At 39.4% G+C, this 13,417-nt stretch overlaps 3 protein-coding genes across 7 annotated transcripts; 2 read left to right on the top strand and 1 right to left on the bottom strand.

Annotated features, from left to right (window-relative positions):
- Nucleotides 1-412: 412 nt before the first annotated feature.
- On the top strand, nucleotides 413-4,593 carry LOC131300983 (uncharacterized). The gene is made up of 7 exons (XM_058327061.1): nucleotides 413-894; nucleotides 2,396-2,444; nucleotides 2,519-2,621; nucleotides 2,717-2,812; nucleotides 2,919-2,993; nucleotides 3,460-3,529; nucleotides 4,326-4,593. The coding sequence occupies exons 1-7, from the start codon at nucleotides 559-561 to the stop codon at nucleotides 4,401-4,403; spliced, it is 807 nt and encodes a 268-aa protein (XP_058183044.1). The 5' UTR covers nucleotides 413-558; the 3' UTR covers nucleotides 4,404-4,593.
- A 448-nt stretch (nucleotides 4,594-5,041) lies between these two features.
- Nucleotides 5,042-8,902, bottom strand: LOC131300984 (reticulon-like protein B16). 5 transcript variants are annotated; one of them, XM_058327065.1, is made up of 6 exons: nucleotides 8,443-8,902; nucleotides 8,187-8,324; nucleotides 6,624-6,804; nucleotides 6,389-6,530; nucleotides 5,768-5,837; nucleotides 5,042-5,451 (listed from the first exon to the last, which is right to left on the bottom strand). In XM_058327065.1, the coding sequence occupies exons 2-6, from the start codon at nucleotides 8,311-8,313 to the stop codon at nucleotides 5,285-5,287; spliced, it is 687 nt and encodes a 228-aa protein (XP_058183048.1). In that variant the 5' UTR covers nucleotides 8,314-8,324; nucleotides 8,443-8,902; the 3' UTR covers nucleotides 5,042-5,284. The 5 variants fall into 5 exon arrangements, with proteins under 5 accessions (XP_058183048.1, XP_058183045.1, XP_058183047.1 ...); XM_058327062.1 differs by having other exon boundaries at nucleotides 8,406-8,854; XM_058327064.1 differs by having other exon boundaries at nucleotides 8,423-8,854.
- Nucleotides 8,903-9,606: 704 nt separating this feature from the next.
- Nucleotides 9,607-13,355, top strand: LOC131301296 (superoxide dismutase [Mn], mitochondrial-like). The gene is made up of 6 exons (XM_058327496.1): nucleotides 9,607-9,991; nucleotides 11,504-11,550; nucleotides 11,642-11,767; nucleotides 11,908-11,964; nucleotides 12,316-12,393; nucleotides 12,918-13,355. The coding sequence occupies exons 1-6, from the start codon at nucleotides 9,697-9,699 to the stop codon at nucleotides 13,008-13,010; spliced, it is 696 nt and encodes a 231-aa protein (XP_058183479.1). The 5' UTR covers nucleotides 9,607-9,696; the 3' UTR covers nucleotides 13,011-13,355.
- Nucleotides 13,356-13,417: the final 62 nt, after the last annotated feature.

Below are 13,417 nucleotides of genomic sequence, written 5' to 3'. Positions count from 1 at the left end.
GTTTATCGGAATCTTTAACGAACTTGAATCATTAATTAATTGCTGAGATGGATGATCGAGATTGCAATCATTAATTAATTGTTGAGATGGATGATCGAGATTGCAGAAGGACAGTTTCGGCCCAAACACGAATCCGAAAGTCAAAACAGAAATTCCTCCCGTAGAAATAGATGATAAGTAGTACTCAAGCAACAAGTGAGCCGCGCCTTGCCGAGTCAAGCTTTTAAGTGCTCGAGCTCGGCTCTTTCAAAACTAATTTAGCTTAAGCTCCGCTCATTAGTTTTTATGTGTTCGAACTCGGTTCGTTTTAGTAAACAAGCCAATCCTTTACAAATAAGCTGAGTTCTTGTAAATGAGCCGAGTTAGGGGTCGTTCGGCTAAAACTCAAAGTCGACTAATTTACTAGTGGACCAAACCGATTTCTAGCAAACCTAACCTCAAGCTGCTCAAGAACAACTCAGTTCGTTTGCAGCAGTAACTAGGCACTATCACTGCACTAGACTAGCAGTGACCCACGCACTCTCTCTCAAATCCTTATCCAATTCATGACTCAAACAAATGAATATCCTTTCTGGTTCGCTCTCCAGACTTCGATTACCCAAATTTCCCAAACCTCTCTCCTCCTCAAACCCTCGAAACCTCGGCCACACGCGGCCAGCTTTCAGGAACCACGCCCCCAACCGTGGTCTCCGAACTCTAGGCAAACCCGTCTCGATCATTCCAAAAACTAAGCGCACTTCTTTACCTATCGTGGGACGATTGACCAGCGTTAGGGTTTCGACGATGTCAAACGGAACAGGAGAAATTCGATTCCCGCTGTCTCCGTCGAGCGCTCTCGTGATCCATAAGGGAGATATCACTCAGTGGTTCGTCGATGGCTCTTCCGACGCCATTGTAAGTTTACCTTTTTCTCTCTTTTTTGGTTTACACTGCATTCCTAATTGTGAAGAAGCACGTTGTAACAACATTCTGAATTCTAAAAGGAGTGAAAGATTAACTAAAGGCTTGATTTTTATATGAACACCACCAATGAGCAAACCCAGATTTGAGCACAAGTTTGATGAAGAACTTGGTAAATGGCCGTGGTAATTTGAAAGCTAGAAGTTACACTTGAGATTTTTGAGTAAAGCGAAGAGTTTCCGGTGATTTATTTGGGAAAAGTGCGTAAAACTCATTTTGTTAGGGTTTGAGTGAATTGGATAAGGATTTGAGATTTGTTTTCTGAGCTCAAGATTTTAAATCAAGACATAAGGATGGGAGATTCCCTTGTTAATTGCAAATTACATGATTGAATGAGGTCATACTTGGATGTCTCTGGAAGTTAAACTGCTCAATTGTGCTTCACGTGGAACAGGTCTGTCAATGGGCTGGATCCGATCCAGATCCGAATCCGATAAGACCCGAATCCGATTAAACTCGGATCCGATAGTGGTAATCCGAATCCAAGAAATCCGAATCCGATCCGAATCCGACCCGAAAACTTTTGTACTTAAAAAATTTTAGCAAAAAAATATTTTTTTTTCAAAAAAAATATATTTTCCAAAAAAAATTTAAAAATAAAAATACAACTTCTTAAACATTTTTTTTTTTAAATAAAAAATTTACAGTTTTTTTATAAAAAAAAGAAAGTTCGGATTCAGATTGATAACGGATTTAATCCGATCCGATCTGTATTTGGATTACCAGATTCGGATTATCGGATCGACGTTATTAGATTCGGATCGGATCCGGTCCATTGACAGGCCTAAGTCTTGGAATATGAATGTTTCGATGGAATGACGGCAACTATTAGCTGGTGGTGGTGACGTATGAACTGTGAGCTTTCCTCTAGTCCTAGAGTGGTTTATGCCACATTAGCTAAGTTTCTGGAGTGATGGTTTCCAAAGATTTGTTTGACATATTCCCAAGGGGTTTGGTCTAGTGGGCAAGAGACAGCCCAACAGGATGCTAGGTCGAATTTCATGAAGGCTAAAAATCAAAATGATCCAAACCTCTGGAGGTTTTCCCTGTCGTGAACTTCAAGGCCTCGGGATTAGTCGAGGTGCGCGCAAGCTGGTCAGACTCCCGGTTACCTCCAAAAAAAGAAAAGAAAAGAACTAGTACTAAATTTTGCTATGTGAAACAAAATGGAGTCATTTCCGTGGGTTCACTTACTTCACCCAACTACATATGGTGAAGCCCTCTGTAGTGTTTGTGAAACAACCATGCAAGAAGTAAAAATGATGGGTCATTGTTGAACTTATGACGCCATGAAAATCTGAAACCCTATGACTGGGCTTTAATTTTTTTGTTTGAAATTTGTCCAATGTTCTTGTAGATCAAGCTAGACGCTATGACTTGGGCGCATGGCTTAGGTTCTTGCTTAGGTTTTCAAATTTGATCAATGTCCTTGTAGGTCAATCCAGCAAATGAGCGGATGCTTGGAGGTGGCGGTGCTGATGGAGGTAATTTTTGTCAGCTTCTTCTGGTGTATATCTGTCTCTGGATTCTGTTATTAAGTGTGTTTATCTTCCCTCAGCGATACACCGAGCTGCTGGTCCAGAACTTCGAGCAGCATGCTATAGTGTTCCAGAGGTCCGACCTGGAGTTCGTTGTCCCACGGGAGAAGCGAGGATTACACCGTAGGTTTTCTTAGTCTTACTTCCATGATACCAGTTGTGTTATCTAGTTTCACGTTCATAAAAACCACTGGTTATACTGCCATGTATCCATGCAGAGGTTTTAGGTTGCCTGCATCTCATGTAATTCACACAGTTGGGCCTATTTATGATGTTGACAGTAATCCTGAAGCCTCTTTAAGAAATGCTTACAGGTAATTCCTGCCCACAAGACATAATGCATTCTACAATATTTATTGACTTTCATTTGGTTTTGTTCAGTGATGCATTAAGACTTATTTTTACCCTGATGTGTTACAGAAACAGTCTACGTGTTGCCAAAGAGAACAACATCAAATATATTGCATTTACTACCATATCATGTGGTGTATATCGGTAAGTTAGTTGAAATTCGATAGAACTATCAGTCCGTTGAGGATTTAAGGTTAGTACTTTATACGGCATAGCATTCTTGTGGAGTTTTTCACTTGCCTTACCGAAAGCTCTCTTTCCCGGATAAGTACGAAAAGTCCTGTTAAATAGATTGAGAAATAACTATCTGCGTCGGCTGGATGACATGTAGACCTACTTTGATTGAGACTAAGCTGAATGATGAAAGCAATTTTAATCAACATAGGTGCACATGGTCTCATGTGCCAATTGTGGGGTTGTTTAAGTTCCTGGACTTGTAGAATAAATAAATAGATTGGCTGTCATTTCTAAAAGTAAAAGTAAAACCACTTTTGGTTTTACAAACTTCAAATGACCCAAGCAATTGCGACGAATTTTTCTTGTTTTGGTGTTTATTCAGTGTGGAAACTAGTACTTGTTTCATGTTAATTTGCGTATGTTTATAATCCAGGTATCCTTTTGATGAAGCTGCGACTGTAGCTATATCCACGATCAGAGAATTTTCAAATGACTTCAAGGAGGTATGACATGTTCCTGAATTGCTTTATGTTATTGTATACAATATCCAGATTGAAATGCTGTCTGTCTTGTTTCCCCTTTTCTAATTTCTATCCTATGCTTCACGGCACTGTGCCCATTCTGTGGTGAGAATGTTGATTGACAAGTCAAAAGAACTATAATCGTGAGGTGGAACTAAAGTTTTGAGAGGTTCTTCATTCGGTTTCAAGTTATTGTGGGTAGTATAACCAGCAATTCTAAATGCATTGTTCTTTCTAGGGCATCCTAATGTTGTGATGATTGAGCGGCTTTTTCCTGGTTTTGTTTTGTATTTGCCATGTATACTCAAGCTTGGGTAGACATATGGAACTTTCACCTGTGCAAAATTGTTTTTCCCTTAGAACTACTTGGTTGGAACCTAACCTTGTCAAGACAACTTGCCAGAGTTGTATCATGTGGCTTACAGCAATTTGCTTTTGCCCTTCAGTGCAACTTCTCTCTCAGCTGCCGATGCTTGAAAGCCAGAAGTTGAGAATATGTAATATAACTTCTAATGAAGGATAAAATCTAACTCAACCTGCTTGATTTTTGGCATGAGTAAATTGTTTGGCTCATTCAATGAATATGTAGGGACGGATATAGTCGTAAATTTCACCTTCCAAACAAAATTACTTGATGTTCAAAAGAAAAACAAACTTACTTGTTGCCTGCCACCTGTTAATCGTCATTGATGGGCTACTTACAAATGTCAAATTTTGTATCACGAATGTTACTGTCAATTTTGAATTATATTTAATATATGTTAATGCATTTTTGCAGGTTCACTTGGTTATTTTCACTGATGATACATATCAGGTTTGGTCGGCCAAGGCAAATGAACTGCTCCAAGACCAGTGACTGCTGCTGCCTAACAATCTGCCAGCCCGTTTGTCTACTTTAGAAGCAGAAAGAATGCAAACTCTGGATAGTTTGTAGTATTAGAAGTTGGAAGTGAATCTGGTTGGATCACATGTAAAATCGGCAGCATATGTGCATGGAACGTCAATTTTAGTAAATGAAAATGCTATTACGTTTTAATTGCCAAAAATTGGATTGATACTGGTGATTTTTGCTCTGTTACATATGACTCTGTCCCTCACTAGAAAAATATAAAACCTTTTCAAGCTTTCGTGCTTCAATAAGGAAAAATAAGGAAAAGGAAAACTGAATGCGAGTCATGCTTCTACCACTTCAGGTTCTTTTCCTTGCTTATCCCTCCACAAATTCGAAATCCGAACATAATATGAATACTGCTTAAAAAAAAAAAAAAGACAGGTCCGGCGGTCTTTGTTATGTCAATCGCGTAGAACGAACACACAGGAAATACTGAAGAACATAGCTGAAGTGCAGGTAGAAGATGCTGATCCTCCCTATGGTACCCTTACACAAACACACAAGTTTTTACATTTCAGTGAGATCATCAGTTTGAGAACCTCTATTAGCTGAATAACCAATCGTTGGTATGAAAAATAGAGTTTTTCTGGGTGCAAGGGGGATTGTAAAGCAAAACGAAAGTGAGCTTTTGCCTGAATTGAATGTGGCTTCACTAACAAATTTCACGAAATTCAAGCACCTACTCTTAACTTCAATGCATCAAGACCAGACATAACAAATTTGGCTCGAACACGGACAAAAGAAGCTGGGCTTCTCACTTTTCAGAATGAAAAGAACAAGTTAGAAAGCTTAAATCCACTGAAGAAATGGTCCGCGCTCATGTAATTCATCTGCATGAGGAACGTTCATGAATCTTTGTCTTTGGACAAACTCCGTGGTATTCGGCTAATAACATTCTCGTCCACTATTTTATAGTGATGCGACATCTGTTGGTGGATTAGACCAGCAAACCGATCAATATGGTCTTGATATCTATTGTATAGGGCAGGAATTGTAATCGACAGAATAGTTCCTGTAACGGATGCAATTGAAGCTAGACATCAGAAAACACTTGTATATACCATTCATCAGAAAAACAACATGGGCTAAATTGCAATGTACCCAAGTTTAATTCAAAAATAGAAAGTACGGCCCTATCTTGTTAGGATAGACTACGAAACTGAGTACTCACCATGAACTTGTAATGCAACCGATGAGAATAAATGCATCATGAAATAAATCAAACAGAAAGTGAACACATGACAAGCTTTTAACTACAAAAATCAGATGAAAGAGGCTGAGCCAAAAAAAAAAAAAACAGATGAAAGAGCAAGGATAACTATGCATACCTATATATGCAAGTGTAAAGAAAGAGAGCACGCTGCCAATTGCGGACAAGAGCCATAGACAGATCACCACCTGTCAATTTGACAAAAGTTCAACAAGGAAAAATCTTCATAAAAATTGTGAGACATGGTACACAAAAAAAAGGAAACACGAGGTCAAACAATCCATAACGCAAGTAGCGGGAAGGGTCAGTCATCGATGACTTTATAAAGCAGGATCAATACTAAAACCAACACAGGCCATTCAGCATTCTTCTCATCAAAATGCATTATGAAATCCTCGGTATAATTTAACAATGCCATGTAAATATTAGTACCCTCCTTGAAATTGCGCAATTCCTAAAATTAGAAAGTCTAGGAGAGATTAGAGGTACAAATCCACATTGATTTGTCATCTAACCATTGGATCCAAAGTTATTTTCTCCAAACTTTTTTGGCATGTCTAAGCAATAGACATGTGGATTCCTGAAGTGTCCGAAGCGTATTTACAGTACTCTGAAAAATACAAAAGTGTCCTGTTTACAAGCGGGTGACATGTATTGGATACTGTAATACTGTTTGATACAGAGTTACAGACTCCACAGCTTAAAAGCATTCATCCTTCTTAGACTGTTTGTCACTAACCTTGAAGAAAAGTCTGAAGTCTTTGCCAAGAGTTATATCATGAGCCACAAGCAGCGCATAATTGATTTTGACACGAAATGATGCAGCAGCATTATTGACCATTTCTTCTGACAAGACAAGTTCAGGCAACGTCTGGGGTTGTCTGCACAATGAGAAAACAGCCACGGTAAGTGATTTTTTGATAAGATGAATGAGGAACTTGTAGTCCATATTATAATGTGCCGAAGAGTCGTACTTATTTTTGGAAGCAGCGTAGTTGGCCCGAATAAATAGCAGTACAACCAAGATTAACAAGACGTCAGAACAAATTGACAACAATGATACCCCTGACCGCTCGAAAAGGAGCCATGCAACAGTAGCAACAACAATGATGCCAAATGAAACATGCCGCCGCTTCCACAGTATGACATCAGCAGCTAAGAAGTAAGAACAAAGTGAAAAAAGGATCAGTTAAACAAAACTCACGAAACAAGCAGCAAATATACGGGAGGGGTTAGTGTATTAGCATGCTAGCAACTACTGCATATGTTATCTGAACAGCCAACCTCGCTTTTACTACAGCTCTAGAGAAGTTAACTTCACATTGGAAAGCAATCACTACCAATGAACATTTGTATCAAAGAATCCCCAATTTGTGTTCTTATGGTTTACTTGCAGGGAAAATGCCTTATTGGGCTTATCAGGACTGATAGGCCAAGGCCGACAACCGATTATGTCTATTCTAGTCGGAACTAGTACTCAAAGGAAGTAGGATGGCTAAGACCATTTGACTCATTAAGTCCCACCCTTATCCATACCCCTAGGTCCAAGGGACCTAATCCTAACGGGATTCTTCTTCCCATGCCTATACTCCAAAATATCTTGCTACTTGCTAGGTACGTTACTCTCGTTCATCCATCAATAGCTTGAGTACTCTCTACTTCAGTCCACTACGAATCAATGTACTGAGGCATCTGGGGGTGTTGGTTGGCACCACACCGGTGTCCTTAGTTCTTACTTACAGGTCCAAAGGTCGAGGCGCTTGAAACAGATTCATCAAGGACTATGTTTAAATCTTGGTTCATCAAAACAAAGGAAAATACCAATTACTTATACGTGTATATTTTCATGGATAACTTGGCATTTTCCCATGTAAAATGGTTTTCATTTTTTCATTAGTATATCTCTTCCCTTTATGTTCCTTTCCCTCCACAAATCCAGGATCCGAATATATGCCAATGCAAATTCCACCCTTAAAAATTGTATGACATAAATAAGTTCCGACCTTGAGTTTCCAAATTTGCAATTTAATGACAAATCATAACTGTCCATCAACAAGGCAAAACATGAAGGTCTTAGAATGTATACTCTTGTTGGCATATAGTCTTCCTAAACTAAATGTATGGACACGAACTTGTTCGGTCTAATTTGCGCTTTGTTGACTATTCGGGGTTCCACCTAAACAGGGTTGTTAAGGTAATTGATGATGTAAAGTGTAAACCTAGATTATAAATCCTTGTTATGTATAACTCGTACACCATTCTTCATTCGATATACAGTGAAAAGTGAAAACTGGTGCTAACCATGGGTACACACAACTACACAGTTGGGGAACCACCTAAAAGTCTCTGTCTTAATTGTTCTTGGCGTTGTGTGCGCGTAAGTTTAGCCGAATTCTCCACAGAGCTTCCTCAACAAGTGATTCCTATAGTCCTTGCGTGATCAAAAACAGACTCGCTTCAATAATTCCAGTCAATGCACTATGCAATGTACTTATAAGCGTATATACACCGAAAACATGTTGAGCAACGTAATATACCTCTACCACCGCCCATCATCTGATGAACCGTCGTCTGTCCACCGAACAATCTGTACGACGAGCCACCCGATGTCGAAGGGCTTCCCTCTCCAATTCCGTCACAAAGATCTTCTGATGCATCGTCCATCTATTAATTCCCTGCCAAAGCACAACAAATACAATCAATACCCAGTAATTTTCGAGAAAAATTGTTCAACAGTGAAAACCTAGATGCTTTACCCAAAAAAAAAAAAAACCCAGATGTTGAATTACAGACTTGATACGGTGCTTCCTCAAACCTTGTTGAAGCGAACTGATCTGGACTCGTGGGCGAGGAGAAAGCAAACTCTTTTTTTTTTTTTTTGCGAAAAAGTGAGATTCGAGGAGAGTATCGGAGAGCAATGATTTCTCGCCGCTGGCTGATCTGTGAATCTGAATAAAGAATTTATTGCTTTCTTTTTCACCACGAAAAGGAGAATTAAACAATTCCTGTACGACGGGAAGTTTTCTCGGGAATCGGTGCGTGGGTCTAATTGGTGTGCTGTTCTAACGAACTTCCTCAAACGACGTCGTTGGCATTCTGGCCGACAATTGAGAGAAACACTTTCATTAGGGCCGCTAAACGAATCGAACAGGGAGCTTGAACAATTAGTCTCAATAAACTCTCAAGCTCAAGCCGAGTCTGATCAGGGGTAAAAAGATTTCGAGCCAAACCTGAGCAATGCCATGTTTAGCTTGTATGGCTCTATTAGCACCTCATCCTCCCTCTATTTTATTATTATTACAATAAATCTAGAACTACCGCATTCCGTCTATCACATGGGTTACTGTATGTCGTATAGGGCTCATTTCGAACCTTACAAAAATAAAAAAAAATATGCATAAATTTTATAATAATTATTTATGAAGCCCTATAAAAAATTAGCTCTAACAAATTTCAGTAGGTATGTTTTTTGAATCCGTAAAATCGAAACTGCTCAGTTTCACCAATTCGCCCCTGTGAAGCCAGAAAACTTGAGCTTTTATGTGGGCTCCCCCTCCTCATGCTACAACCAACTCCCTCCCTCCATAAAACAAAGAGGTCCATCCTGTTTTGGTGTCGGAGAGTTTGTGTGTGTAGGCTCCATATTTGATGTGGGAGAGTTTGTGATTGTGTGTGTAAATGTGTGTAGTAGTAGCGTAGCCAAAAGTGCATCAACAATCTCTCACATACATATGAGGTCTACACATACTAGTGCATATGGGCCCTACATATATGTGACATGTTGTGTTTGAATTATTGTATTAAAAAATGACTAACATTTTTGGTAGCATAGTTCTTGAGTTGAGTTTCGTTCGCCATCCACGGTCTCTTCATAGTTGTTCAGTAAAACCAAGTGGAGGCCACGTGGAAGTGCCAGATGCAAATGTGTCAGCTCGATTTACCGATTTAAATGATTCCCGTCTTCTTCTTCTTCCTCGAACAACTCTCTCTCTCTCTCTCTCTCTCTCGCTCTCTCTCGATCGAGTTGATCATAGAAAGATTGCAGTGATGGCACTTCGAGCTCTCGTGACCAGAAAAGCCTTAACAGGCGGGCTAGGACTAGGGTCACAGACCATCCGGGCCATGCAGACCTTCTCGCACTCGCTCCCAGATCTTCCCTACGACTACGGCGCTCTCGAGCCGGTCATCAGTGCAGAGATCATGACGCTTCATCACCAGAAGCATCACCAGACTTACGTCACCAACTACAACAAAACCCTCGAGCAGCTCATCGACGTCATGGACAAAGGCGACGCTCCGACCATCGTTAGATTGCAGAGCGCCATCAAGTTCAACGGCGGAGGTTCGTCCCCCCGAACATATGCATCCTAGTTTCATGTATGTGTTTGTTTTTGTTTTTTTCTTACAACATGGAGAAGATTACATTAATAACGGCCCAGCAGCAATTATATAACGGGTTCATTATAAATATCTTGGACAACAAAGTCAAAGGAATCATCTAAACTAGTGCAGATACACGACCATTGAGCCAAATTGCCTAGTTAAGAACTACTCCCTCCGTCCCCATAATAGATGTCCATTTTGACAATTCGAAGAGAGAAACTTTGACAATTTCCCTATATGTCCTTCTCTTTTGAAGTATAGTCATAAGTCCTATTTTCAAAATAAAGGGCAATGTTGGGAAGTTGTACTTTTTGAGGTGCAATGATGTGTGATTCCCAAAGAGGGGTTATGGGACGGGAGGGAGCTTTAGCTTAGTGATTTTTGCACACCTCCACCTTTTTTTGTCCTCCTGCGTACTATAATTTGCAATTTTTCCCTTTCATTTGTTCACTATTTTGACACATCCAAGGGAAATGTTGTAAATTTACGTCAATCAATTGCAAGCAGTTCACAAAAAAAGAGAGTGAAAATAGCTTAATTTTAGTTGTGTCACGTATATAAATTTTAACTTCAACAAATTTTAGTTGTGATAATAAAATTTTAATTATCTCATGTTATACATATATATAATGCCACATGGAAGATATGGTTGTAGAACAGTACAAATAACATAGCAAGCTGGTGATGCATTGTTGTGGATGTCAGATGCGAGTTGAATTAATCCGTACCGTCTTTTTTGTATGTACGAAACCATGAAAAACTGGCATTGGCGGAAACTGATGATAACATTCTGAATTGCCTGCATATTCTCCAAGAACCAAGTCCATTGCATTAGAGGCATTTTTTGTTATACCTCGGTCCATTGCGTAAGAGGCCTTGATGGTCTATTGTAGTAGCTCTAGTATGGTGCTCATCTTCCATGTAATCTGTCATCAAATACTACCTAAGATACAATTTATCTTTAGGAATACTTCATTAGATCCAGTGTTTACTTTGACGAGTTATACCACAAGAGTAAGGAGCCCTTTTAGAATCCGTTTGCTATGGGTCAGTTTGGGACGGGGGTTGCGGACAAGTAGTACAGATTAAAGCATGAAACATAATAGTATCAAACAGTGACTCCCTTGAGATGCTAACACCAGTCATGCATGCATGTTCTCGAAGGTAGATATACTTTTGGGGACTTATTGTTATCATGCTTGTTCTAGACATCTAAGTTCTCTCTCATATTGTCAGCAAAGTGCTGGTTTGTTCATTCAGATGCAGATTCATATGTCTCATTGCTTTGTACTTCATTTTCTTACCATCTCACCGATATTATGGATCTTTTTATAGTTATCAGTTATCACTTCCGAATAACAGACTAAAATTTATCTTCAACGCTTGTCACCTTAGTATCGCTACCATTATTCCTGTTCAATTGCTGTACTTTATCTATGGTCATTGAAACTTTATTAATGTCGTCGAGCAGGTCACATCAACCACTCAATTTTCTGGAAGAATCTTGCCCCTGTTCGTGTATGTGCTATTACGTCCTGTGCCCTTTTGCAACTCATCTATTGCTCTATTCTTTGACTTGTCTGTAACTACCTCAAATTCCTTAATGCAGGAAGGAGGTGGTGATCCTCCAAAGGGTTCTTTAGGTTTGGCTATCGACATGCATTTTGGTTCTTTGGAGTCGCTGATAGTAAAGATGAATGCCGAAGGTGCTGCTTTACAAGGCTCTGGATGGGTGGTAAGTGCTGTTGCTTTTTATGTCCCGAAATATTGTTAGTTCGTTTCACTTTTGGTCATTGGCCTGAGGTTGTCACGAATAACCGTTTCCTTGTTTTCTCCAAGAGGTTTATCTTCGCTCACATTCTTATGTTTTGACAGTGGCTTGGCTTGGACAGAGAGTTTAATAGGCTACTGGTTGAGACCACTGAAAATCAGGTAATGTACTACTAATAAGGCTATCACGTCTTTCAATGACGTTTGTCCCCTAGTTTTGCTCACTTAATATTTTGATTCTTATGCTTTTTCTGCAACTCAGCCTCTTTGAAGTGTCTTGGTTCCGTTGAATACCTTGTGTATGCAGTTTTGATGCGTTTTAGACTTAGAGTTTCAATTATCATACTAGGTCAATTATTGTTTATTATGCTCCAGTTATTGTTGTCCTTTTCATTACATCTCTTCGGTTTTGTTTTGGGCTGGGAGCACTTTTTAACAGTATAATCACTTCCTCTGTAGCTATAAACAGCTTCATTTTTGGATAGTCGTAATGTGTTCAACTTTCTGGTACAGGACCCACTTGTAACTAAAGGAGCAAATTTAGTTCCTCTGCTAGGCATAGATGTCTGGGAGCATGCTTACTACTTACAGGTAATTTGTTATCAGTTGAGTTTTCTGTGTCTTTTGGCTGTGTTATGGATTCATTAGTTACGATTTACACATCCAGAAATCAGGTCTACCTTCTTGTTTTTTTGCTCGATAAGATCGGGTCTACCTTCTTTTTTACGATGTTCTAAAGAATTCCATTTATCGAAGTGGTCTACCAGATGCCTTTCTTTTTTATAAGCTCAATTAGCAATTATTGGGGAACTTTAGTAAACAATGTGTAAACAAACGAACAAAGATACACAAGTTTATCTTGCCCGTAGCTCACATGATTGAGCTTGCTCCTTGGACCTCCTCCATCTACTAGGTCGGGAGTCCAACTCCCACCAACCTCTCCCCTACCCATATATTAGAATAGATGTAAGAAATTGCCTTGCCAACAAAGAAAAAGTTTATCTTGTTCGCAACCGTAAGACAGTACTTCATCGTGTTATATCTGTGGAAATCATCACTATCTACTTCTCTTTTCGTTGGTATTATTTCATTCTTTTGTTATTCTTATGGTGCAGTACAAGAATGTGAAACCCGATTACTTGAAGAGCGTATGGCATGTTATGAACTGGAAATATGCCAGTGAAGTGTATGAAACAGAATGTCCTTGAAGGAACTTGTCCGCCTCGCCAACCGGCTTCCGGAGATGCTGTAAATACTCCTGTTAGGTTTTAAGAGGCAATAACGTGACGAGCTGTAGAGGCAAGGGACGGCTCATTTTTCAGATGCGGTATTTGCTTCCCGGTGTTTTTTCATGTATGGAAAGTGTGTATAAACAAGCTATAAGCAGGAGCCATCCAGAGTTGTTTGCCAGTACTGTCTGTCTTTTAGTTGCATGGTTCACAGCTGGTTCTATGATGGATTCCATACTTAAATTGTTTGGGTTTGGCCTTCATAAGCACAGTTGGCGCATAAGAGCCGGTAAAATTTGAATCACAGTTCTGTTTATTTTGCGTAACGTTTTTCTTACTTGAGGAATAATTTTAGTGCAATCCTACATAATTAATATGCATGGATA

Source organism: Rhododendron vialii, chromosome 9a (assembly GCF_030253575.1).
Source record: "Rhododendron vialii isolate Sample 1 chromosome 9a, ASM3025357v1".
NCBI lineage: Eukaryota > Viridiplantae > Streptophyta > Magnoliopsida > Ericales > Ericaceae > Rhododendron > Rhododendron vialii.
Note: the sequence above shows the minus strand (reverse complement) of the source record. Positions and strands in the feature narration are given on the sequence as shown.